A 25017-nucleotide genomic window follows, 5' to 3' on the forward strand; every position below is an offset into this window, starting at 1 on the left:
AACGAAACCAGGGCTACCTAGGCCTCTAGCCTCTAGTATCCCGCACCATTCGCCACCACGTCGCCCGTTCTCGTGCTCCCACTGCTGGCTCCCTCACCTGCATCTCTCCTCGTCCCCTCGTGCGTCGATTGACTCATACTCGACCGCCCTGAAACGTTTGCCAATGCCGCCTCGAGATCCGCTTTCCCTTCCCGCAGCCTCCGGAGTGTCCTCATCATCCCGTCCAGCCGGAGTCGCTCCTGGATCACCATGCCTTTGGCGAATTCCTTGATCGCTCGTCGCCCCATCTTCTCGTGCAGGTCTTGCCACCCGGCTAATTCCCCGGCAACTACTTGTTGCGAGTATCGAAGTTCTCGACCGAGGTCATCCACCTGCTCCTGTGACTGGCGGGCTTTCTCTTCCCTCTCCTCGTTGAGGCGTTGTCGCGTGTCATCCAGCAACCCAAGAGGCCACCGTGTCGATCTCGTGAGCGAGTTGTAGTTTCGCTCCACGGCCTTGCGCGCAGCCGATATCTGCGTAATTTGCGCTGGCGGCCGCGACAGAGCCGATAACAGGGCTTGGATCGTCGATTGCGATGCCAGGAACGTCGAGTGGAAGATCCCGTAAGGATTCGATTGCATTGGTACGAGGGTACGGACATAAGAATCCATCGCCGTGATGTATGCTGGTGGAAGGAACGGCAATGTCGAAACAGCGCGGTGCAGCAGGAGTGATGCGTCATGAAGATCTGCTCTCGTTAGTCCAGACCAAAACTATTTGATTACCAGAAACAAAACTTACCTGAAGCAACAATGGCGATGGAATTGACCCTTCTTGCCACGCTCTTAGTCGAGTAGTTGACACTCCGCACCATCTCCCTTGCATGATCGACGAATTGTTCGACCTCTCGCACATCCTTGACGGGCTCGTACTCTTCCCGCACTTTCTCGGCTCGCGTCTCAGCTTTCAGGTTACTCCTCTGCTCCATCATGCCTAGTTGGATATCAGGCACCAGGAAGAATTCCCAGAGCATCTCGTGTGTTGCGAATGTGGGGTGATTGAGCATGATCTTGAGGAACCAGTCGGCCCTAGTCTGGATTTCTCGTAGCACTGCTCTAGACGGCTTCGAAGGTATCTGGAAGGGCGACCGCACACCCGCCACCGCCGGGATCCAGGACGCCGGGTTCTCCAGCGCCAGCAAGTTGCCGAGGTGCTCAAAATCAGACAAATTCCTGCGGCTTGTGGTGACGGTGTAGCTCATGTGGTCGGCTGGGGCTGCCGATTTCAAGACCAGCCGAATGGTCGCATCTTCAACGAAAAAGGCCCTCACGACACCGGTGATACGGGCATCCGCGCCAGGGGGCATGCTGAAGAGTGCCAGGTCATCAATCTTATTCCTGATGTCGTCATCTTTGGCCAATTCAACGGCAGTCAGGCTTCGGATTTCTCGGGCTGCAACATCGACGCGTGCGTCCACAAATAGCGTTCTGACCATATCCAGCCTGCCATATTTGCTAGCAACCATTAACGGCGTAAATTTCTTCTCGTTCGTGGCGTTGACATCGACATCGCATTGCTGGAGCACTCTGAGTGCCAGCTGTGGGTCGTTGACAATGTGAAGCAGAGTGTTCCCCTTGGCGTCCACATGATCGTCAATGTGCAGCGGAAGCCCGTCACGCTGCGCTTCCGTGGCCGCATCAAGGCCGGCATCCACCATTTCGCGGTAGTGGATATGGTCATACGACCTGCAGAGTGCAAAAAGCGGCGTCTGCCCATTCTTGTCTTTTTGCCGCCAGGGGACTAATCTCCCGATCCGAGAAATTAGAAACGGTGCGTGGAACAGGTAATGCGCACAACTGCGCCCCCAAATGTCTTGCTGAGCAAAATACTCAATTAAGCGCTCTCTTGCCGCCAGTCTCGAAATGAAGTCGAGAATAATATTAATCAGCTCCGTATGCCCCAGCTGGACAGCAGCGCTAAAAAGCGTTGTATCTTCGTTGTTGATGTCGTCTAGAATGACAGAAAGAGGATAGTACTCGCTCAGCGTCAGCAAGTACCGCAGAACATCGGGCCTTTCGTTTTGCACAGCCATCATCAAAATTGATTCCCCGAATGCATTGTGTGTCTGCGAAAGACGATCGATAGTGATGTCGCCCTCAAGTACGCTTCCAATGGTACCATTGCTGGTCGCCCTCGAGTGGTACGAGATCTCCGAGCCGCTGGACATGCTTCGTGTATCCATGGCAACCCTCTTGACCTTGCGAGGCGGCGGCGGTAAAGGGAAGTCAATCTCACTGCCATCATCCTCGGCCTGGAATGGGAAAACGTGGCTCAGGCCAGAGCCTGATGAGAAGCGATCCGAGATCGTGACTGCTGTTGATGATCTCCTCGAGGCAGACCCGTTGGTGAAGCTCCAGCTGTGAGAGGGGCGTCTACTTGATTCTGGCGAATCATAAAGGTCTTCGTCGAGAATGGCGTTCTCGTCTGGTTCCATGATCTTCTTCAAGTCGTCAAGGCTTCCATTGCAGGTAGCATTCCATAACGCTTTGTTTCGTCGGCTGGCTCTTCGCAATCCTGACGAGTCTAGTGCGAGGTATGCGAGGACAGCTTCGAAGGTGCTCAGTGCATATCCCATCTCACCATTGTCTACGTCATCAATGAAGATAAAGTGACGGATGTAGATGAGCCGAGCGTGCAAGTGCCGAACTTGTGCTCGGATGACCACGAAGAGCAACAGCGAGACTAGCGTGTCGGCATTAACTGTCAAAGTAGGCTTCTCGGTCGAAGAGGCTGCTTGCGCTTGTGAAGACTCTGTCAAATGAGTGACCAGCTTCATGGTCGACAGGAGCAGATCGAGCATCTCTTGTGGGCTCATGGCATTCGCTGTCTTCTTGAACTCCTCCACGGCCAGACCAAGCTGTATCGTCAACTCGTGCTTCCCTCGCGAACCACCTTCTATAGAGATGCCAAGCTGTGATAGATCAATGAACTCCATTTGCCGAATCTTGGCCTCCAACTCGAGATCATAAGGTCGTTTTGATGCACTAAGTCGGGGAAACAGGAGGTGGTGTGTATTCTCGGTGACGTATCTTTCGATGAGTCTTTCGACCAGAGGTCCCGTCAGGTCGGTCGTAGCGCCGAGCATCGAGAGTTGCTGCTTGTCAACCCCCTGGAACAAGTCGATGGCGGCTGTGACAGCAGTCTCCAGTGAAGCCCTCATCACATCTTCGTCATCCTCGGCGTAGAAGTTCTCCGTCACGGGGAGACCGTTAGTCAACCCATTGGGGCGCCTTGCTGCGGACATGCTGTTGGACCGCGCCTTCCTCATGGCCGTAGTGATGGGTCCGTCGGGCTCGGGGTCGGGTATGCGTAACGCCGAAGGGGGCGGCGGGAGCGGTCGCTCGAACACAGTCGTGAACTCTCGAAACAGCTTTTCTAATCCAGGTTGCATCTGTCGTGCGATGATAGGAAAATGGTTGAGGAGGTCGTGGAAGCTCTTGATGTCCTTCTTCCGGGGAAGCATGGCGCCTTCGCCATTCTCAGCAGCCGCCGCCTGGCTCTGTTCGAGGGCTTTCCTCCTCGCCATTCCCTCCACCAATATGGCAGGCTCGATCTTGTTCTCTTCCCATACGCCCACCAGTGGCCGCGAGATGTAGTAAATCAGCCATTGGCGGGGTTCAAGGAGGTCGGGATACCATGTCGAATCGTTCAGTAATTGAGCTTGCGCAAGCGACTTGAAGCCTGGGATACAATTGTCAGTCACAGGCGGTTTCGTATTGCATACCCAGGCGCACCTTTGTTACTGTAGACGTGTGTATCTTTGATGACGACTGTGCGACCATTGATGGTCTGATACTGCTTCGCCTTGCCCCTCAGCTCGCGCAGGTTTTGCGCCGCGTCCTTCCCACCCGCAGCAGAGGTTGTATTTGCGGCGGGAATGCGAAGCACATGACTAGCTAGGAACTCCTCCGAAGTGATGAGCTCGTGGAAGGTCGAGCCGCTCTCGACTTCGCGACATGTGAGGAGGACATCGGTGATCGGGACCAGGAGGATGTGGTGATGTACCGGGGTACACTGTGAGGGTAGGGAGCTTCGGAAGAAGGCAGCGAGGAATGGATTTAGGGGTTGCATTCATTCGACTGGCGCTGGACGTCCTCGGCCAGCTAACCCGGCCGGGGAAGCCAGGATTGCAGGGTAAAGGTGAGTAGGTGGTTGAGGGTCGTGGACTTCGGGAGCACGGAGGTGCCGGGGGATCGACGGACTAGGGACGGAACGAAGGCTGGAAATAGGATCGCTGGGTATCGTTCAATGTCGCTGATATGCAGGATGGTCGTCGGCGGTCGTACAGAAGACGCGAGTTAAGCTGGCGGTCGTTGAGGAAGGTGGAGAATGGATCGTGATGAAAGGCAAGTTGTTCGTGGTGGTTGCGATTCCCCTGGACAGATAGCAGTGGAAGGTGTTGAAGCTCTGGTGTGGGCCAGGCAAGCCAGGCACTGACCTCACTGAGGCCGCACGTCCCACTCCTAATGGGCTGCCACTGCCAGGGGGCACCGTGGCCCGATTCGGTGCTGAAGAGGTTCGCTGCCAGCATTCCGTCCCCACAGTGCCGAGGCGGTACGCTCTGATTTGCTGGGGAACAGAGGGAAGCCTAACGGAGTGCGGAGAAAAGGGATCTCCGAAGGTACCACCGAGGCGGGCGCTCTCCCGGCTTCCATCGATAGCTTAACCTTATCTTATCAGTCCCCACACGAAGCGAGCATCTTCCATCCTGCCGCCCAGACATCTTTCTGAAGATGTCAAGAGCCTCCCATTAACATCCCGTGGAGGTTAAAAGACATGTCTTTATTCGAAGGCAGATATTCCAAACCAACGACGAAGAGGCGTTCATCTTGTGATTATCAGCTGCAACAGCTTACTCATATCGCAGTAACCGGCATGGCTGCCTATCGCGCCTGCGGTATCCGTCATCGCCTGCCTACATGCATAAAAAACGATGCAGGAGGCCATCAATCTGGAGAATCGGGCAACAGAGGACTTTGACGTCACATCACATGGAATCATAAACAAGACTTGTCACTGCCGACCGGGTGCCTATCACTCTACACTTTGTCTTCAAATCACATATAATTCTGACGATTGTTCTTACAAGTTCATCTTCATTCGTGCTTTATCATCCATGTTCGGTACTCAACTGGTGTTGTGAATAGCAAATCTCTCACCCAAAACAACATCGTCTAAAGCCTACCTTATTACACCGACGACACCACAAATAACCCCTCAACGTCTGATATAGGCCAAAGTGTGTTCAAAATGGCCACCAAGATTGACTCTGCTCCCACTCAGCACATGACCCGCGGCTGTGTGCGTTTTACACCCGGCCCTTCATATGGGGATGCTACTTCAGCTCTGAAGAAGATCCCGCGATACCTTTTCAGAGTCCATGCACCAAGCACCTCAGGTGAAACATCACTAAAATCTGTCGTGTCAAGAGCTGCTCTCTGTGGTCACGCTGGATCCGACTGCGACATATTCTCGATGCCTCCGGACGAAGCAGCCGAGATGCTCAACTGTCACCTTCGCGGTTGGGCTCGGGATGGTGACAACCTCATGTCTTGGACGAGCTCATTACTTTTCGCCCTTCAATACGCACTGTATCGCAGCATCATGCCCAAAAACGGGCGTCCCGACGACCCGTCCGATATCTGGATCTATATCTTGGACACAAGACTTTTGCCTGGAGGTTCCTTTATTCCCGACGTTGCACTCCTTGACGAATTCACTGGGAAAGACGCAGCACGCACGTATAATCTATCTAAGCTGCGATTTTTGCGCCAAGAAACTCAGTACAACTTTGGGGAATACTTGTGTCAAGGGAAGCTATCGATTGAAGGCGTATGCTCTTCAGCCTCTCTCCAAAGTACCATCGATCATGGCCTTTTCAGGCTCTTTCCCGAGCTCGGGCTGCCGAGCAAGAATCTCGAACTGGCAAAAAAGGTCTGCAGGCTTCGCTTCCAATGCTTCGCTTCACCCACGCCGGCGACGAAGGCCGACTTCCGCTTTGCCAGCTCCATTGCGCAGGGATGTTTCGGAGCGGAAGACGAATGGGCACTTCCAATGACAGCCGCATTACTCTCTCTGCGGAAGCGACCGATAAATGATGTTGTAATCATTGGCGGGTTCAAGGCCCTATTCTCGGGTATGTAGTGTTGTCGCCTTGACGTAATAAAGCCACTGACAAACCATTGGGGTAGATCAAGAGATTTGCGAACATAACCTCGATACCTTCAAGACCTTCCCCCTTGATACACACCCGGAAATCCACCAATTCTCCAACATTATCCAAGATCTTCACAGCGACTACTGCACCAGAGGTCTTGATTCTATTATCGCTACTGCCGCCAAGCTGTCGCGTGAGTACAGAGGTTTTTCATTCTAACGTGATTCATTCTGGCTAATACATCACAGTGATTTCCTTCTGATCGCAGATGTACCTTCACAGTACCAGCTCTACGTCAACCCAAACCTGAGTTGTTCTTCGTAAGAAACAAATTTGCTTGACTCTGCTATCGCATTAACCTGAATCTAAGTCTCTTCTGAACCGCTCAAACCCTCCGTCGTCGTCGTCCATGTCATCTTCTCATCAACCTTGCCCGATTTACGCTCAAGATACGCCGCCTCAATAGCCTCTAGACTCTGGCTCTTCGTCTCCGTCATCCAAACTGCGCAGACGACAACGCTTACCAGCGTACATCCGCCGTAAAAGAAGTACGGCCCCGAAGATGAGGCAGCGAGAAAGGGCGGCGCCGTCAGAGCAACAACGAAATTGGCCAACCAGTTGGCAGCCTGTCCCAGCGCCGCACCGCTAGACCTCGTCTCGCGCGGGAGACTCTCAACCAGGAAGGCCTTGATGCAAATAGCCCAAGTGCCATTGAAAACGACGGCGAAGAGGTAGATGGATACAATCACCACCCACCGTCCGGCACCCCCATCGACACGGACCTGGTTGGCGGCGTACAAGGAACCCATCAGGAACATGAGAATGGCGATGCCAGTCCCTCCTACTATGGTACAGGTCCGACGGCCCCAGCTATCTGTGAAGATGGTGGCCAGGATAGTGACTACCATGATCACCAAAGCCAGGATTCCCGAACAGAGGAATGTTGTTTCCTCTGAGAGACCTGATTGACGGAACAGTAAGGGGGCGTAATACAGAATTCCGTCGATGAAGCTGGTCTGCTGGGCAGCCATCAAGAAGCATCCAAAAGCAGTGCGAGAGCGGAAAGGCCTGGACAAAGCTTTCCGGAAATCATGGATCGTCGCTCTGACGGTGTCCGCCATGCTCATGTTGGGAGGATGTACTGCGGCTGCTGCTGCCTCCTGAACGCCCTTGGACGCCAGCATCTCCCGCTGCTCCTCCTCGCTGATGCCTAGCTGTGTAAAGACAAGCCGAGCCTTGTCGACTTGACCCTTGGCCACCAACCATCGAGGCGACTGCGGCACAAAAAGCGTCGTCGCAGCGAGTCCAAATCCCAGAATCGCCTCAACAGCCAGCGGCACCCGCCAAGACGCCGACGAATCCGCCACACGACGCGTTCCGTAGCAGATGAAATACCCCAGGGATAATCCCACCGTAAGCATGAACTGTGAGAACGCAACCCAGAAACCTCGCGTCTTGGCGGGCGTGATTTCGCAGATCTGCACGGCGACGGTGCTGACGAAGAGTCCCGTACCGAGACCCTTTACGGCGCGGCCGGCGATGAACATTGCGAGGTGGACGGCACCGCATTCGATGGCGGCCCCGAGGCCGAAGACGGCGGCGCCGGTAGATATCATGGCGACTCGGCCGAGTTGGTCTGCTAGCATGCCTGCTAGGAGGGCGCTGATCGTGCCGGTTATAAGAAGGGTTGAGACGATTGCGCCGTGGAGGATGGCGGAGAAGTGACCGAATGAGGTCTTGAAAGTCTCCATTGCTGTTATGGGGCCTATGCTGCCAGTGTCGAGCCTGAGAGGTGAAAGTTAGCTGAAAAGCCTGGTTGAAACGAAGGAGATCTGCAGACAAGACTCACCCCCACAGCATCAGACAGGCTCCCGTAGCTATAGACGCCCTGGCATAGAGCGGCGGCATTCTGAACTGTCTCATTGTGATCGAGGCTCACGATCTAGAGACGGTAATGGGCGAGATAAATGCTCTGTAGCATAGACCAGCGGGCGAACCGTAGCTTTCCTTCCTCAGACCACTCAAAAGGTTCTTATACTGGCTTGGTGGCTGCATGTTGTGCCCATCTTGATATCGTGCTATTCTCCTTTCGGGTATGAAGCCCACCGGGTTTGCCATCTTGATGAAAACTCCGATAGATAGCCTGCAGGCGGGAATGGTTACTGGGCCTTCACAGGGTCATGCTCGCCAAGAGTCTGTTGTCTCACGCGTGGGCTATGCAGTGTAGTTTTTCTGACAACGATACGGCTCGGATTAGTTGCCATAACTCAAAATCCGCCCATGGAGGGTTCTAAATTCGCAAGTTGTTAACATCGATGAGTTTAGCTGCCTCTCGTCTGAGGCCAATTGGCAAGCAAGCTCACTGAGGGTACTGTCGGCAAAGTTGCCAGTTGAGGTGGGAACAGTCGGTCCATCCTGCGCCTTCGGCAATAAGCGTCAGACCCTTCTGGCCGGTGTCTGAGTAAGGTAACTTTGCCGAACGCCTGACTCTGACCTGTAGACGGATACACTCTCCTTCCCAACGAAATTTTACTATATGGTTGAATTTTTAAGCGCTTCATCTTGTTGGTTGCGCTGACTAGGTCGACGAGCGACCTAATCAGCTCGTGATGACGCTCTGCCTGTCAACGATAGTACACCCTCGAGATCAAAAAAAAGGTATCCCCGCCTTTTCATGTTCCACCGGAACCATCCGCCGGAAAGATTTCCTCTCTTGTCACCCACCACACTGAACCTTCGGAAATGTTCCCTCGTGCCATGTTGTCTCTTTCGCCCTTGACCGTCACATTTGCTACCCACCTTACGACTTACAAGGGATAACTCCTTAAACCAACCGCGTCCAGCAGAGCCCCCCTCTCCCTCGGTCGAGGGTCGAGACCGTGGTCGAGGCCTTTTTGGCCCTCTCTAGACCATAGCGTAGGCATCATGCGCTCGCATCATGGGTGGTGGGTTGCTACCCTCAATCAGAAACGCGCATTATCTTTACAACTTCAACAAACAGCTTGACATGCCGGCAGCGAAAACTAAAATGCAACGAGGCACGACCCGCTTGCGGGCAATGTACCAAGTCTGATCGCGAATGCATCTTTTCGCAAGACACAAAATTTCGTCATTTTGATCACTCTCTTCTTTGTCGAGGACAAGACAAGGCTTCTGCAGGTCGTGTTGTTGTCGAGAATCTGTTCGAAGAAGATCAAACCTGGCTCGATATTCCGCATGAACGTGGGTCGATGTGTGTCTGGAATCTAGCGTTGATGTTGTCACTAACCAACCGCTTCAGTTGTCTTTGTGAATATTGCGAACCCATTCGAGGCAGACGACGACATCTCCGACGATGACCTTCTTCTGCAGCACGACAGTCACAATACTGAAGGAGGACCATCTGATGAATGGGGTCACACGCTGTCAACGCCCGAACCTCGGGATGCGGAGAGTGTGAAAACTCCGGCTTACACATCGCGGTCGGAAGGAGTTTCTAAGTTCGCTCAAAAATCCTCTGAGGACCTCCGAATGAATAGCGATGTTGTGCAGAGCAGACCTGTTACTGCATCTGTTGGGAACGATGATGTATTAAACCCAGTGGCCCTCCCATCACCCACAATTCAAGCAGACGACGACGAAGATTTGGACGACAACGGCGGCGACGATGATTCAGAGATGAACATAATAGCTCTAAAGCTTCTGAGACATTTCAGACAAGGACCTGGGCAGTGGTAAGCCCTGTTCTCTTCATATCCCTCTACCTTCGGGCTGTACAGCTACTAAAATGTGGGCGGTAGGATGGACCTATTTGATACATCTGCGCATTTCTCATGCAAAATACCAATAAGAGCAACGACTCGGCCGCTTCTCAAATCGGCAATCTGCGCTCTCGCAGCAAAGCACCTATCGCGCACACAGTCAAATGACAATGAGATCCGACAGACCCGCAGCGCGAGAGCTTCGGTGGCTCCCTCGGCTACGACACCCCCCGACTGGCAATACCACGCTGTCCGACACTATCATCAAGCAATCAGACATTTAAAGCACGCAATCACTCCCGCCGGAGCAAGGGACCATGCGCTACATAGCGAGACGAGCGACCAACATGCGGATACTTTTGCCGCAGTTGCCATACTCTGCATGTACGAGTTGATGAACGCCCCAGGAAATGCGTGGAAGGCGCATCTCACGGCTCTTTCACTGTACTCTGCCTCAGATAGAGCTCTGGGAGGATCTTCTCCGGTCTCGATACCGCAGTCTCCGACCAAGGGGCCAATATTCTGGAGCCTGGCAAGGCAGGACTTCCTCTGTGCTTGTAAGCTTTTCAACACATACACTGTCGTGGCCAAAAGGCTAACATCTGCGCTTCGAAAGTCATAAGCGAAACCCAGACGCGTCTCAACTTGGACCACATCCGTCTTTGGCAGAACTTTGGCCTTGCTACAGACGAACGCAACCTCTTACTCCCCTTCAGCCCCTTTTCGACGGCCGATATCCGCTCCTCGACCAACGTGGATGAAGACTCAAAAAGCAACGAGCTTTTGTGGCTCCTGGGGAAGATTGTGAATTACATCACCAACGGGGACGGTATTCGCCCGGAAGACTATTCTAAGCCCGCCGGCCAGCGCATGTCGCTCGGTCTGACGCAGGAACTCCTCCTGGGAAGATGGACGAAGCTTGAAGTCGAATTGCAGGAGTGGTATGAGAGTCTACCGCCGACCTTTGTGCCCAGCGCCCGGACAAGATTCTCTAGTCGCCACGGGGATTTGGATGATGATGAGACGGATATGGACATGGAAAGGGTCTGGTACGACATTCCGATGTGCGCGTCGACGATGCAAAGTTACCATATGGCTCAGATTCTTTTGCTGGTGAACCGGCCCCAAGAATCCACGGCCATACGGTCGACCGTGTCGGCGCGTCTGCGATCGTATCGACTCATTCAGAAAGGGGTGCTGCGTCATTGCGAGGAGATTTGTGGGATTAGCCTCGCGGATCCTACTGATGCGGTGCGTGTTCACTCTGTCCAGCCGCTTTTCGTGGCAGGGCAAGCCTTTTATACGCGACCGGAACAGGAATTGGTACTGGAGCTACTTTCTGGTATCGAGACGGAGTTGGGGTGGGCTACGAACCATCAGAGGCGGAAGTTGATTGACGAGTGGAAGGTGAATGATGGATGACAAACCACAAGTAGAATCGAGATGATGCTGTATTCTCAAAATGCTTCCGTGGCCCCAGTAGCAACATGGCCAGCTGGATAGCATGGACCTCTTGGCTTCGCAAGGTGGACAGCATATGATTGACGGCTAAGATTGCAGGAGGTGAGCATGGCTTGGCGCTGCTCTAATCAGACATGCGCTTTTTCAAGAGCGGAATAATATCGTTAGATAATCCACCAAGGAAGGGCGAGAACCACGGATAAGAGACTACATCGCTGGAGAAATGTCCACAGAGCGTGAATGCTGTGGTTTAGCCACGAATCAACTCCTGCTCCCTCGCAGCCTCATACACATGCCCGCGGGTTCCACGGAGTCCAAAATGGCAGAACTATAGATTCTATATGTTTTGCAAGAACTTGCTAGGCCTAAGTTCTTTAATTTCAACCACTTTGCTGTGGATGACTGTAGCAAGTAGACCAAACAGGGATAGACTCCACTTGAAATCTACATCTATATTCTATATTATCCAGGTGGCTCTACATGCTAGATAGGCGAGCCTTTCTTCATTGCTCGACCGGACATCCCTTCGAACTTTGATTCATTATGTTCATCTCCAAAACACTGCCAGCGGCGCTCCTTGCTGGTCTCGTTGCCTGTCAAACACTCAATATTCCCAGCCGAAGCGGTTCCATCATCTCACTACTGGCGCCGAGTGTGATATCTGGGTCTAAGGATTTTGGCAATAAGGAGTACGATCGCGGACGCTCATGCAATACCGATGTTGAGACTCCAGGCGGGCACCCCGTCTTCATACTTGAAAATGGCGCCACTATCAGCAACGTCATTATCGGTGCCGGCCAGGTTGAAGGAGTTCATTGTAAAGGTGCTTGCACGCTGAAGAATGTCTGGTTCCGACAGGTCTGTGAAGGTGAGATGTTGTCTCCGTGGACTGGACCATGGCAAAGTGAGTTTCGAGAGAACGAAGGCTGACCTCTACGCGATGATACAGATGCCATAGTGATCAATGGCAATAGCGATATCCTCGTCGAGGGAGGTGGTGTCCGCGGAGGTTACGGTAACACGATCTCGCACTTAGGCCGAGGAACAGCCACAGTCAAAGATTTTACGGTCATCGATGTGAATCGTCTTTACCGTTCATGCGCCAACTGTGTGAACAACGGCGGTCCGAGGAATTTGGTAGTAACCAACTTGAAGGCCAATAATGTCAAATTACTTGCCGGCATCAACTCAAACTTTGGAGATGTTGCAACAATATCTGGGTCCTGCGGTACCGGTGTCGCCAAGGTCTGCCAGGAGTATAAGGGTGTTGAAAAGGGCCAGGAGAGTCCCAAGGTCACCACGACTGCAAATTGTAGAGGCCAAGCGACCCTGGATATTTGCTAGGTAGCAGGGAGGATTCGAGCCACATCCGCGTGGATGGGCATAACTTCTGTTCAAGATGACCGGTGCCTTACTTGCTTTACTGCCATAATTACTCATCGTCTTTCATCAGTTCGAAACCCCCACCCCCTCATATTATACAAAGGCTCAATATGAGCAATGTGTTGATACGCAAGTGAACCAGTATGGTAGGGTAATTGTATGTGGGGCTCCGCTGCGTACCTCAAGCTCTCAACTTGCCTTAGGGGTGGTAAGCTAAGAGTCTCCTCCTCATTTCTTTCAATACAGGAGTGGCACCACAGCACGACTGCGGCCTGTATGTTGTTGAAGCCGGCAAGATGTTATATAATTCTACCACTGGTGTTGAGTTCGCAGGTTCTAGAGTGATCTGAAAGCTGGAGTATGTTGAGTTGCCTGGATCAGTACATGTGCAGAAGGGTTGCTGCGGTATGATGGGGGCTGTTGTTGTTCGCGGGGAAATGCGGAGAAGCCGACGCAGATTCGAGGATCTCAATTCTTCCGCCGGTCTTCTAGATGGAGACCTGCGCAATTCGGATAGATCTACGACGAGCCGAGATTTCATCCCGTCGATCTTAGAAATTTGCTAAGCGGCTGCAGTTAGATATGTCACGCATACAAGAGGGACTTGTCTTGCACTTTTCCCAGCGTCGATTTCGTGTAAAACAAAAAATAGCTGTGAACCAACAAAGAGGCCAAAATTACTGAAGTATGAGAGCTTTCTTGAGCCTTGTTGTGTTTGGCTATTTGTCCAGCCTCTTGGCTGGGGTTATTGGATGTCGAACGGATGACGACTGCAGTCTCAACGGCCTTTGCGATCAAAACTCCTCCTGTGTCTGTGACAAAGGATGGCGTTCTTCCGACTGTAGCGAACTGGATTTGCAGCCAGTCGAGCCTTGGACCGGGTACAATCACACGAACGCGACAGGATCAGACTTCTACAAGGAGGGCGCCGGAAACTCTTCTTGGGGAGGTCACATCATCCAAGATCGCGAAGACAAGGGCCTCTTCCATCTCATTACGTCGCAAATGTCACACGGCTGTGGTCTCTCTGGTTGGCGGCCTTTCAGCACCATCATTAGAGCCGAGTCTCGCACAGGGCCGAGAGGCCCGTATAACTACGCCCAAACATTATTCAGCACTTTTCACCACAATCCCACAACTATTTGGAGCCCAGCGGATGAAAAGTTCTTGATCTATTTTATCGGCAAAGACGTCGAGGTTGGTGACGTTTGTAAATCCCAGAAGTGGAACAATACGATCTCGGTTTCCTCGTCGCCGAATCTTAGAGAATGGACGACACCAATCCCGCAGGTTATCAACGTCACGAACCCTGCACCGTGGCCGCTGTGGACAGATGAGGACCCCACGCACGAGATCCTACTCGCTGTGGAGAAGAACAATATTTACCACGCAGACAACTTCTCTGCACCCCACGAGCTTGTTGTTGAACCGCGAAACACGGAGCGCAGTGAAGATCCATTCCTTTGGAGAGATAAACGAGGACACTGGCACATTCTGGTCCACCACATGGTCGATATCGCGGAAGGCAGAAAAGGGCCGCGAGTCGGAGCACATGCTTATGCTCGCAATTGGGAGGGCCCTTGGACTTACAACAATAATACCTTGACGTACAACACAACCGTTGAGTTCACCGATGGTGTCAAGTTAGACTACTATCGCCGGGAGAGACCAAAGTTGTATTTCAGCGATGACGGGCAGATGACTCCGCTTTACCTACTCAACGGGGTGCAAGAGTTCAATAAGTCCGGGAGCTATACCTTGATCCAACCGATTGGCAAGGAAGCAAAGAATTTTGAAAGAAGTTTTGGATCGAATTAGAATCGCGTGGGAGAATGGACTCCTTCTCAATACGTATTTTTTGCTAGTTGCAGTTTGTTATAGGAGATCAACCCAAACTTTTTGAGTGACTTGTCAAAGCCCCGAGGAATTGCATGCTGAAAGTCGCCATCCCATCCCGAGCAGTCAGGCGAAGAAGTGGTCCCATGGCTTTGCGGATCGGAAAACAAGGCGGTGCGTCAATGCTTTGATACCATGACTAGCGACAAAGATAGACGCCTTTAACCTTCTGGAGAACCACGCGAGGACCACGATGGTCAGGCGGATGGAGCCTTCTTGGCACGGACAACTCGGATCTCCTTGTGCTCCCCAATCAAGCAGGCCACGGGATACTTGGCAGTCGTCCAGTAACAGGTTGAAAGTTGTGGACCAAATTGGACCAAAATGGTGGTGAAGGCTGGGTTATCAATCATGGACACGGGGAAGAGTGTAACCTTGGACTGACTCGGTCGACACCAACGGGCCCACACAGAAAGCCGCAGCTAAATGAAGGTTCTCAGCCCGTCAGCCTAAGCGTCGCTAATTCTGGACATTGGACAGCTTCAAGAACCACATCAAGGTTTAGCTATAGGGCTTGTTGTGGCAAGCAATATGCCCTGCGGAAGACGCAGGTAATCAGCCTCGGTTCCGGTTTGGCGGCTTCCGAGGCCAGATCACCCCAACCTCATTTGACTGATGTCAAATGGTAGCATTTACTGATCTTTTGATAGCACCAGTGGTTCGTCTCATTTGTCATGACCCCTGTGTGTTGTAGACTTCGGACCCGATCAGGTTTCCGAACGCCGCGCGCGTGCTACGGACCTACAGTCAGGATTAACTCATGCGATTCATCAATCCACTGGAAATTGGATCTGGCCTAGCCCGAGTTTGACACTTTCTAGGATCGAGTCGGTTTCAAAAGCCGCCCTTTTCCCTGTCCTTGTTGCTGTTTGTGCCAACTTACTTCCATCAACTTCATTTCACCATAGATCATAGACGGCAACCAGGGAAGCAGGTCTTCATTGCCAGCATTCACTTCAGCTAGTTCATTCGTTACTGGTATGATGACCGTTTATTGAGGGCCGAGAAGATTTCAACTAACAACAAGCCGTAGTCATTCGTTGCAACATGCGTTCTACCGCCTTCCTTCCTTTTCTCAGCCTCCTGAGCAGTGCCTTTGCCGCTCCCGTTGCCACTGTTTTAGACTCTCGCGGAGAGGTTGGCCACGACGCTCTTAGTCCTCTCGCCCAGAAAGTTCAGGATAACACTGTCGGCAAAGCCATCGCACGATTCAACCCGCTCCTCCACATCGCTCATGGGTGCCAGCCATACACTGCTGTTGATGATGCCGGAGACACAAGCTACGTGTCCAAGGAGTTTTTCACAATGATAAAAGGTTGACGATTGAATCAGCGGTGGCCTGAAACCCAGCGGCAGCTCTACTGGAGGCTGCAGAGACACCAGCAAGGGCCAGACCTACGCCAGAGGCACCTGGCACAACGACAAGTACGCCATCATGTATGCTTGGTACTTCCCCAAAGACATGCCAAACGATGGCGTCTCCACCGGCTCACACAGACACGACTGGGAGAGCGTGGTGGTTTGGCTCAACGACCCCTCTGTTGCGGACCCGACGATCCTGGGTGGAGCTGCTTCCGGTCACGGCGACTACAAGAAGTCGACTAATCCGCAACGGGAGGGTGATGGTGTGAAGGTGGAATACTTCACACAGCTGTTACTGAACCATGAGCTTCAGTTCACTGATACCACCGGCAAGACATACCCTGTCCTTGACTGGGACGCTATGTCGACGAACATGCAGACAGCTCTCAACAACACCGACTTTGGCAGTGCCAATGTGCCTTTCAAGGACGAGAACTTCACCGAGAATCTTGACAAGGCTTCTATCTAAGTACGATGTCGAGCTCAGACGAGTTTGAGGGCTGCATGGGAGCCAAAAATCTGACATGCACACTTCCATCAATTCTTATGTCCATATTCAGTCTCACGATGTAAATAGTTCGATCAGCAAGAACAAGTAACGAGGCAAGGATCGCAAGCATCATGTACAACAGCACATAGTCATAAACATTAAAGACGGTCTCACTCAATTCTCATTGCCTATTGTCTGGCATGGCTGAACTATCTACTTCAAGCAACTAGTCGGCTGTGCCTGATGCTAAAAGTCATGAACATATGCCATCGTAGTATCTTAAACATTCCGAGGACCATCGACAGCGGCCGCTGTCGTAGTCACATCCACCGGGGTCGCGACTACTTTGTTGTCTTCGACAGCAGAGTCTTCCGCCTCTAGTTTCGTGTTGTCGACAGGTCGCTCTGGCACCAGCAGAACGGCCCACGATGTCGCAGGGACGCAAACCACAAACATGACAAAGGCAACGATGAGATTTACCATTGGCGAAACCTTGACGGCACCAATACCGAAGGCTAAGCAGGAGCCAATGGACTCGAACGATCGGACAAGACCAACGCCGAGCGTCAGAGTCTCGATATCGTCAAAGAAGGTACCCATGATCCAGTACACAAACATGTAGTGCGACTCGTTCATGAAGCTGTGAGTCGTTAGTACTGACTTGAAAAGATCAATAAGGTACGTAACATCAGTGCACCTACCGGAAGAGTACATTGACTGCAAATCCACGTCCGAATCCAGGGGTGCTCCAATCGAGGGTAACTTTGGGAACAGTGTCCTCATAGAGCTTCTCGTTGGCCACTTGCCATGCGAACAAGCCCAGCATGATTACTGAGAAGCAGGACCAGGTAATCTTGGCGAGCTGGGGTCGACTAAAGCACTTCAGGTCGTAGAACCAGCCCCAGAAAATGTTAGCAGCAGATGCAGCAATACCAGATGTCAAGGCGCCAAGGGTTCTCGCTCTGACCGAGAAGTACTTGGTCAAGTAGATGCCCTGGTACGTGCTGTTCCAGTTGAAACCGACGAGGATGGGAATCAAAAGGTAGAACTGCTTCTTCTTGAGCAGCTTCAGCCACTTGCGGAACTCTCCCAGGACAGCCTTGTTCTTGGTAGGGTCGGCAACCTTCCTGCCATCGCTGTGAATGACTTTCTGAGGGGGAGACACGAGCAACGCCAAGGGAAGACCGAGGCATTGAAGGGCGATCAAGACCAGGTAGGTCGAGTAGCCGACCTTCCCGCGCTGATTCTCCTTGACGTTCAGCGAGAGCTGGATGGCAGCGCCGAGAAGCTGTCCGAGCTCACGCAGGCCAAGCCAGATACCAGTGAACTTGCCTCTATCTTTGATGTCGGCGTATCCCAAGGCAATGGCACCTTCAGCTGCCCATAACGCAGATGCTGCGATGCCACAGGTAGCGCCACCAAACAGCACGAACCACTCTACACCGTAACGGTTGTTGACGTACATGGATGCCGAGTAGGGTGCGTATCCAAGGGTACCGATGATCAGAACCGTCTTCAAACCGATTTTATTCGCCATGATGGCGAAGAAACTGCAGCCGAAGACCATGATGCCAAAGGTGAGTGAGTTGGAGCCATTGACGAGATAAGGCTCTTGCTGGCCACCAGCGCCGGTACCTTGAGGTATTGATTAGTCTGTGACTTCTCTCAGGCCTAGGGATATCGCATACTGTTGAGGGCATTCCAAATACCAGGTTGAGTGAAGGAGATCAAGCCTACAATGATGACGTTGAACAAAGGCGAGCGGTACCAGCGAGTAAATCGTGACACGGGCTTCGTAGGTTGAACATCCTGGACCTCCTCATCGACCTCATGTGGTTGCTTTGCTTGATCGATTGACGACATTGCAGCTGATGTTGCTTTCCAATCCCGACGCAATGGATAAAGGTCATGCAAGTGCGGGAGGAAATGGGGTCCGTTCGATGTCGAGCTTTTAAGAAATTGCCGATTTCTTCGGCCTCTGCATCGCTCTACCCTTGTTGTCCTGCGGGATATTCATTCCTCCCTCTACATAGAGAACTCCCCAAGCGGGCAACCTCCGTGATGTAGCACCAGTCTGATTTTTTTTCTTTGAGTCTGCTCCTTGGAACCCCCCACCCAGGTTTCTGGGCTCTGCAGCTCGTCAGATACCGAGTCCAATCCAGATTGGTTGGGGCCGGCTGCCAATGGGCTGGAATAAGCTTGGTTCGCGTGGCGTTATTGTAAATCGTAATGAGGCAATCCTGGGCAGCGCTCATCGTCGGACGACCTATCCCTGATGCAGGCCGCCGGCGCGGGCGCGGTTCGTCGGCGCACATGCGAAGAAAAAACGTGCCTTTGACCATGGATGGGGTCGGTATTGTGTCCGACATCGCGTCGTGCTTACATGGGTGCGATGGCGACATCTCAAGCGGGTTCCGGAACCCCACAGCTCGCCATCCGCCGGGATAAGGGCGGACGACGACTCAGCAGCGATGAACTAGACGTTGAGATTGAGAAACAAAGAAACCCTTTCAGATCGGCATTATATGAGAAAACAGTCTATTCCAACGTCCAGCTTTGGGTTGCATCTCTTCGGCGAGTAGTAAATTGACCAGAATGGGATTAAACACCGGGACGTCCGACTATAACTGCCCGGCCCCGCTCTGGATCTTCCGGCTCCGTGTCCGAGTATCACCGAGTCTCCCTCTAGATCGGCGCCTCGCTCATTTGGGCCAAACATCTCGTGGTCAGGAGTGAAGAGCAACCCAGTAACTACAGGTCCCATTTCTGATCATTAGTCGAGCTAGCATGAGGCGGTGAGCCTCCAGGAACTTTCAACCCAGCCCGAGCATTCTAGATGAATTATGTGTACCTCTGAGAATTTGGCTGTAACCTGCTCTCGTCTCGGCAAAGATGATGTTACATTTGCAATCGAAAAAAAAAAACTAAAAAACTGTACTGAACAAGCACCGATAGAAACCAGTACACGGTGACTTCTATTCGCCAACCAAAGGTCCATATATGTACTAACTGGTCATGGTCCACCCATAGAATGATACTGGAAAGTATGTACACTGGAGACACTTCTGGATACGGTATCTCCAGCGTCACAGAGCCCCGAATTCCAATGCAAACCAATATTCAAGGACTTAATTAGGACTGGATCTCTTAACATCGCAGACAGCCAATAATTGTGAAGCATCATGATACCACATATGATGTTGCGTGCATGGGATACGATGCAACAAGGCTCGGAAACCCTGAATGGAAATGACAAGTATTAATTATTAAAGATTCTAAGTAATAATGGAATCATTTGTCGGAGCACAATGTTCTCGGAAATGTCAAAGACGTGGCAAGATATTCAGAGAGCTTCTTAAGTGCCAGGCGCCTTGCAGAGGAGTGCCAAACCGGCCTAGTGTTTGGAGGTTAGCCACAGCACAGAGTCAGGGCCACTATTAGGACACTTACAACGCTGAGAGAGCAGCATCGGGCAATGCGATTCCCATCGAGCAGGCAGGCAGCTTGAAATCCGAGTGTGGTGATTGGAGGCGTGACAGCTGTGCTCATTGGTCAGCTTGAAAAGACTCACGCTGGGCTCCTGTAAACCAAGGATCGATTTGGATATCTTACGAGCTACGCATTTTGAAGACACCACGCCGCTGATGACATCAGCCGAGCAGCATACTGGAGTTCCTTGACAGACCGGGGCAAGAATGGAGAGTCTTTCAACAAGATTGGAGCCCGCGGATGTAGTTGGAGCGGCAATGACGAGGGAGGAGAAGAACCCGAGGATAACATTTGATGCCTTCATATTGGGGGAAAAGGATGTTTTTTCCTGTCGAAGGATTAAAGGCGCTGAGGAATGGAAATGGAACTGCTTAGTCGGCTGAGCGTACTGTGATGATGTTGGGGGTTGTTCTGTCAACTTAGGACAAGAGAAAAGGGTTCTTATAGATTTACAAGATGCCAAGTATCTTCCCAATGACAGTCACGGAGTATTCTGAAGTGTTGGGTGCAGAAGCAGGAGGTCCAGATTCTCGTCACCTCGGACAATGGAGAGGTACGCTTTCGTCTCCGCCAAGGGGTCTTCAGTATTCGGAGAGCCAAATACACGGGCGCCTCATACCGCATATTGTGGTAGTGGACCAGCTGATCACTGCGGGGACTCGCCGGTTGGGGAATCTTTTGCCTTTGAATCCCGTTGACGGGCCGCATCCGGGAGGCTGAACGATGTTTTGGCTCCACCACCGTCATCCCAACGGCTCTGGACCCGCAGCCAGCTCCCTGGACGTGGGCCTGGATCTTATGTGACCCCATTGAGGTTTTATCCGAGGATTAAAGTTGTCAAGTTCTGTTCTCAAAAGAATAAATTGGTATTCAATGAACTATCATACAAAATGTATTGGATGCATAAGAAGAGTGGGACTTCATGGAGGACCAGACGTTGGTAACAGAACGAGCGCGAACCATTCTCGTAATTTGAAGGAGGCACAAATCAGCGCAAAGCATCATGCGGGAATTGCGGACGGTCCCGGTCTCTTTGAAGGGCCATCCGATTGTCCTAGTGCCTTCCTCCCCGTCTTCTCATCGGGAGTTCGACTATTCGGGAGGTGGCTTCTAGCTAACATCGGATACCCCACTCACTTGTCTCGGCGTTGTGACCGAGAGCAGTAATTCAGTATCCAGCCAAAGTAACGGCCGCAATTGCCCGTTTATTTGTCGTTCACCATGGCGGAACATTTTGTAAATAGCGGAATGACAATGAACTTACCGTTGTTCGTGTCAATACTGGGAGAAATTTATGCTGTTGCGGAAGTGAACCTTGAGAAGACAGGTCGCCGAACTGTTGAGGTAATTGGACTATGTCCTGGAAACGAAAAGTCTTCTCCGTATCTTGTGTGCACTGTATCACTCTTCTGAGTCTCATTTCCATCGGCATTCCACTTCTGCTGATAACAAGGGAGAGAGTATAGCGCAGTATTTGTTGAACCTTTGAATATCGACGCTTGCAGCTTGACAGGCCAAGTATTGAAAAACTACTCAGATCAGCCGTTCGGCATCTGTTCGACAGTCACGTGCTTTAAGTGTATGTCAGTTGACCAAGGTGAATCAAAAACGACCTCGTCTGAATGGTTGTTTTCTTCAGCCGCTTTCACGTCCCAATCCGTTCAGGCTCAATAATTGCGATGTTCAATTCTGTCTGTATGGATTTGTGTTCAGAGTGCAATACACACGCATCTACAAGGCTCAATAGGAGTTTGTGCCTTGAGATCTGGGAACCATGAGTTTGACTTCTACGGTTATCGTCTAGTACCCCGACATCGCAATCAACTCTTGCTTTGCTTACCTGTGCTTCCCTTCCATGAGACATGAATTAGCCAAACACGTTGAGGGCACAGTTAGACCCGGCAATATCCAGCCCAAGAGAAGAAATCCAGGAGGCCCTGAGAGAACATCTAAGGGGGGTGTCATACAGTGCGAATGTTGTTACGAGATATGGATGTGGTTAATGCTGCCCATATAGAGTGGGCCCGCTTTTTGTGACAAATGTCAATAGTAATGAGGAATGGAAGACGGGGAGGAGGTAAGATTTGCTGTTTTCTCTTTCTTCTCTAAGGTATATATTGGTGCTCTATGCTTGAGTGCAAAATGCGGGCCAAGGTCCTTTCAGCGAGCCCTGAGAAATACCCGCAGTTTTCTACCATGGACAGGTAGGCGTAAGACAACTGGGTACGGTAGATCGTTTCCACAGATGCTTTCGCGCAGACCTCATAATAACCATACGCAGCCTCCGCATGGTCTAGTACCAGCCTTGCAACCCAATCGTAAACCGACTCTGATCCTTCTCAAGACTTTCCTTCAGCGCCACCAGCTCCTCGACATCCCAGTTCGCGTGAACAAACCGCCCATTCAAGAACTTGGCTTCCTCGCTGAGAGCCCACACGACAAAATCCCCGGGCAGGGCAATATCGTCGTACGTGAGCCCAAACTCCTCCACGGTCGGCGCAAACTTCTCCGACATGGCCGTGCCGCCAATGAGACCTGGGTGCACCTGAAGCACGAAGAAACCCGGGTTTTCATCGCGGAAGTACTCAAACAATTTCGTCGCACCGCTCTTGGAGGCGCGGTAGGAGGAGAAGCCAAACATGTAGGGGAGATGGATGGCGGCCGTGGAGATGTGGATCACCGCAGCATTGGTCTTCGCGACGGGCTGAAATGCGCGGAGGAGGTTGAAGTTGCCGCGGACAGAGATTTCGAAAGCACGCCACCAGTCATCGGGTTCGGAGTCGGCGATGGTCTTGAGGTCGGACATGTAAGCTGCGTTGGCAACGAGGATGTCGATCTTGCCTCCATTGACAGAGCTGGCAAAGGAGGCGACTGCGTTGGTGGTTGCCTTGGCGTCTGTGACGTCGACAGTGTAGAGAAACACCTTTGCCTCCGAGTTCAGGGTTTCGACGGCCGTCTTTGTCTCCTCGAGGGACTTGACTGTGCGTCCTAGTAGGCCGAGGCTTGCGATGCCCGACTTTGCGAGAGACTTGGCGATGGAGGCGCCGATACCTGCGCCACCACCCGAGATAAAGGCGCTTTTCCCTTTGGTTGAGAGTTCTGGGCGAGACGGGGAAATTGCGGCATATGGCTGCGTACGGTAAATTTTGGTGGGAGCAGGGAAAGACATTGTGGTGACTTTTTCGGGTCTTGAAATGGTCTCTTGAGTTTCTGATTCCTAAAGTCGTGAAATGAGAGTGTAGCCTAGAGGTGGGGGAGAAAAACCAATATCTAGCCGGTCCTTCGGCTCCTTCATTTATGTATTCAGATATCAAAGAGCGGTGATGTTGATGTCAATATTCAACACATCATGTCTCCTGCTTGGGAGTAAGCATATTGCTTGGCTAAGCTCTTCTTAGCGCCGCCTAGATTGGCTGATACTACGGGCAGCGAGGCTAAGGCATCATCGCCTTGCCATGTCAGCCAGTATTTGAAATCTCTGCTATTGAGCTCAGGAAAGAAGGATTGTTACTTCTAGACGACACTTGGAACCGTCAACGTTGGAGGTTCGGACTCGGACCAAAGTTGCCAGGATTCACATCATTGGCGCTGGGCCGGGCGCTGGGCCGAGTCGGATAGATAACGTTATGGACCGGCAGCCGGAGTGGGCCCCGCGCCATATGCTGACACGATGCGCCCTGTCCCAGTTCTCGCTGATTAATCCTTTCTCGACGCCAACAAAGACAAAACAACCCATGACATTTCTCATCCGAGATAACGTTGACTCGGCCCATGGTTGAGCCCGGTCACTTGCTTTAACGACTGGCACCCATAACGAGACCGTACCGAAAAAAAAAAGGAATGAGTCCAGCCGACGCCGAGGTAATGTAACCCATGAACTATCCGCCCAGGCTATGGACATGATTCGCTAACTCGACCCAGGTCCGGCGTCGTGAGCGCGGTGTCATTGCTCAGCGCGAGTACCGCAAGCGACATGCTTCCAAGGTTCAGAAGCTCGAAGAGGAGAATAGAAATCTCAAGAATGTCATAGCCGAGATCAACAGTGCTCTCAAGGGACAGCCCACATCAAATCATCTGAGAGCCGCACTCTGTCGCGCACGAGAACTCGCCAATATCACTGAAGATGATGCCATGAATGACGTCGACGATCACGATGTTGAAGAATTAGGATCATCACAATCACCACCCGATAATCTATCCCGGACACCACCACCGCCGCCACCAGCAACAACCCAGTCCTCAATAGTGCCAAGAGACCCATCATCGACATCAGAACGGCGCCTCCGTGCCGGCGGCAGATCAAGCCCCCGTCTAGACTACGGCCTCTGGGTAGACACAGACCGCCTCATCCGCATCCTCGAACCACCGCTCGACATCGTCCCCTACCTCGGCCCGGGCATGCACACCCTCGCCGGCTGCATCTTCTGGTCCACCATGAACTACACCGTCGACCTCTGGGACGCCCGCCCCTCGCCTCCCGCAATCAAAGCCCTGGACCGCGTGTTCAGCCACTCCGAGCATCTCACCGACCGCAAATATCTCCTATCGCTCGCCCAGGCGAGGATGGACTACAAGAACAAGGGGTACATGTTCCGCAAGCTCTCGGACCAGTTCGCCGAGCGTACCTGCACGCAGGTCTACCAGCTCGCCGGCGATGAGTGCGAGAAGAAGGGGAGGCCGAGCAGGTACTGGAAGACGCCGCAGGAGGTTGCGGGGAATATTCTCAGCCAGATTACGACTGATCAGGCTGTGAGGATGCAGGATGTTGCGGAGGGAAAGGGGACGTCCTTTGATGGGGAGATGATGCAGGGGCTTGTGGGCTGGCTGTCTCAGAACTTTGTGTGCTTCGGTGACGGGCCTAGATGGAGTACCGTCTGCGTCTCCGTTGGCATTGGGAGTTGGGTCAGAGAGCTCATGGACAGGGATGCTCGCGCGGAGGGAGAGGCAACATCTGGATCACACGAAACACCATCTTGATTATTCCGCTTTATCTTCAAGAG

General features: G+C 52.3%; 11 protein-coding genes across 11 annotated transcripts; 6 read left to right on the plus strand and 5 right to left on the minus strand.

Annotated features, from left to right (window-relative positions):
• Window positions 1-32: 32 nt before the first annotated feature.
• CTAM01_15809 (uncharacterized protein) lies at window positions 33-4570 on the minus strand (the record flags this gene model as incomplete). The annotated part of the gene is made up of 4 exons (XM_060531803.1): window positions 33-727; window positions 781-3720; window positions 3774-4053; window positions 4478-4570. The coding sequence occupies 4 exons, from the start codon at window positions 4568-4570 to the stop codon at window positions 33-35; spliced, it is 4008 nt and encodes a 1335-aa protein (XP_060373610.1).
• Window positions 4571-5289: 719 nt separating this feature from the next.
• Window positions 5290-6458, plus strand: CTAM01_15810 (uncharacterized protein; the record flags this gene model as incomplete). The annotated part of the gene is made up of 3 exons (XM_060531804.1): window positions 5290-6175; window positions 6231-6389; window positions 6445-6458. The coding sequence occupies 3 exons, from the start codon at window positions 5290-5292 to the stop codon at window positions 6456-6458; spliced, it is 1059 nt and encodes a 352-aa protein (XP_060373611.1).
• A 103-nt stretch (window positions 6459-6561) lies between these two features.
• Window positions 6562-8104, minus strand: CTAM01_15811 (sugar transport protein; the record flags this gene model as incomplete). The annotated part of the gene is made up of 2 exons (XM_060531805.1): window positions 6562-7981; window positions 8046-8104. 2 exons carry the CDS (start codon window positions 8102-8104, stop codon window positions 6562-6564), a joined length of 1479 nt encoding a protein of 492 aa, XP_060373612.1.
• A 1374-nt stretch (window positions 8105-9478) lies between these two features.
• CTAM01_15812 (uncharacterized protein) lies at window positions 9479-11358 on the plus strand (the record flags this gene model as incomplete). Its single annotated transcript, XM_060531806.1, has 3 exons — window positions 9479-9909; window positions 9976-10493; window positions 10553-11358. Coding segments are annotated over 3 exons (1755 nt in total), but the record flags the coding sequence as incomplete, so codon positions are not given.
• Window positions 11359-11940: 582 nt separating this feature from the next.
• Window positions 11941-12741, plus strand: CTAM01_15813 (pectate lyase A; the record flags this gene model as incomplete). Its single annotated transcript, XM_060531807.1, has 2 exons — window positions 11941-12265; window positions 12347-12741. 2 exons carry the CDS (start codon window positions 11941-11943, stop codon window positions 12739-12741), a joined length of 720 nt encoding a protein of 239 aa, XP_060373614.1.
• A 726-nt stretch (window positions 12742-13467) lies between these two features.
• Window positions 13468-14598, plus strand: CTAM01_15814 (uncharacterized protein; the record flags this gene model as incomplete). The annotated part of the gene is made up of 1 exon (XM_060531808.1): window positions 13468-14598. The coding sequence occupies one exon, from the start codon at window positions 13468-13470 to the stop codon at window positions 14596-14598; it is 1131 nt and encodes a 376-aa protein (XP_060373615.1).
• A 1125-nt stretch (window positions 14599-15723) lies between these two features.
• Window positions 15724-16507, plus strand: CTAM01_15815 (necrosis inducing protein; the record flags this gene model as incomplete). The annotated part of the gene is made up of 2 exons (XM_060531809.1): window positions 15724-15914; window positions 16009-16507. The coding sequence occupies 2 exons, from the start codon at window positions 15724-15726 to the stop codon at window positions 16505-16507; spliced, it is 690 nt and encodes a 229-aa protein (XP_060373616.1).
• A 300-nt stretch (window positions 16508-16807) lies between these two features.
• On the minus strand, window positions 16808-18391 carry CTAM01_15816 (uncharacterized protein; the record flags this gene model as incomplete). Its single annotated transcript, XM_060531810.1, has 3 exons — window positions 16808-17168; window positions 17230-18163; window positions 18217-18391. The coding sequence occupies 3 exons, from the start codon at window positions 18389-18391 to the stop codon at window positions 16808-16810; spliced, it is 1470 nt and encodes a 489-aa protein (XP_060373617.1).
• A 1492-nt stretch (window positions 18392-19883) lies between these two features.
• On the minus strand, window positions 19884-20321 carry CTAM01_15817 (uncharacterized protein; the record flags this gene model as incomplete). Its single annotated transcript, XM_060531811.1, has 3 exons — window positions 19884-19922; window positions 19979-20067; window positions 20141-20321. 3 exons carry the CDS (start codon window positions 20319-20321, stop codon window positions 19884-19886), a joined length of 309 nt encoding a protein of 102 aa, XP_060373618.1.
• Window positions 20322-22310: 1989 nt separating this feature from the next.
• CTAM01_15818 (uncharacterized protein) lies at window positions 22311-23186 on the minus strand (the record flags this gene model as incomplete). Its single annotated transcript, XM_060531812.1, has 1 exon — window positions 22311-23186. The coding sequence occupies one exon, from the start codon at window positions 23184-23186 to the stop codon at window positions 22311-22313; it is 876 nt and encodes a 291-aa protein (XP_060373619.1).
• Window positions 23187-23857: 671 nt separating this feature from the next.
• CTAM01_15819 (uncharacterized protein) lies at window positions 23858-24994 on the plus strand (the record flags this gene model as incomplete). The annotated part of the gene is made up of 2 exons (XM_060531813.1): window positions 23858-23878; window positions 23939-24994. 2 exons carry the CDS (start codon window positions 23858-23860, stop codon window positions 24992-24994), a joined length of 1077 nt encoding a protein of 358 aa, XP_060373620.1.
• Between the last annotated feature and the right edge of the window lie 23 nt (window positions 24995-25017).

This window comes from Colletotrichum tamarilloi (genome assembly GCF_030869305.1).
Source record: "Colletotrichum tamarilloi strain Tom-12 chromosome Unknown Scaffold_179.1, whole genome shotgun sequence".
NCBI classification, from domain to species: Eukaryota; Fungi; Ascomycota; class Sordariomycetes; order Glomerellales; family Glomerellaceae; genus Colletotrichum; species Colletotrichum tamarilloi.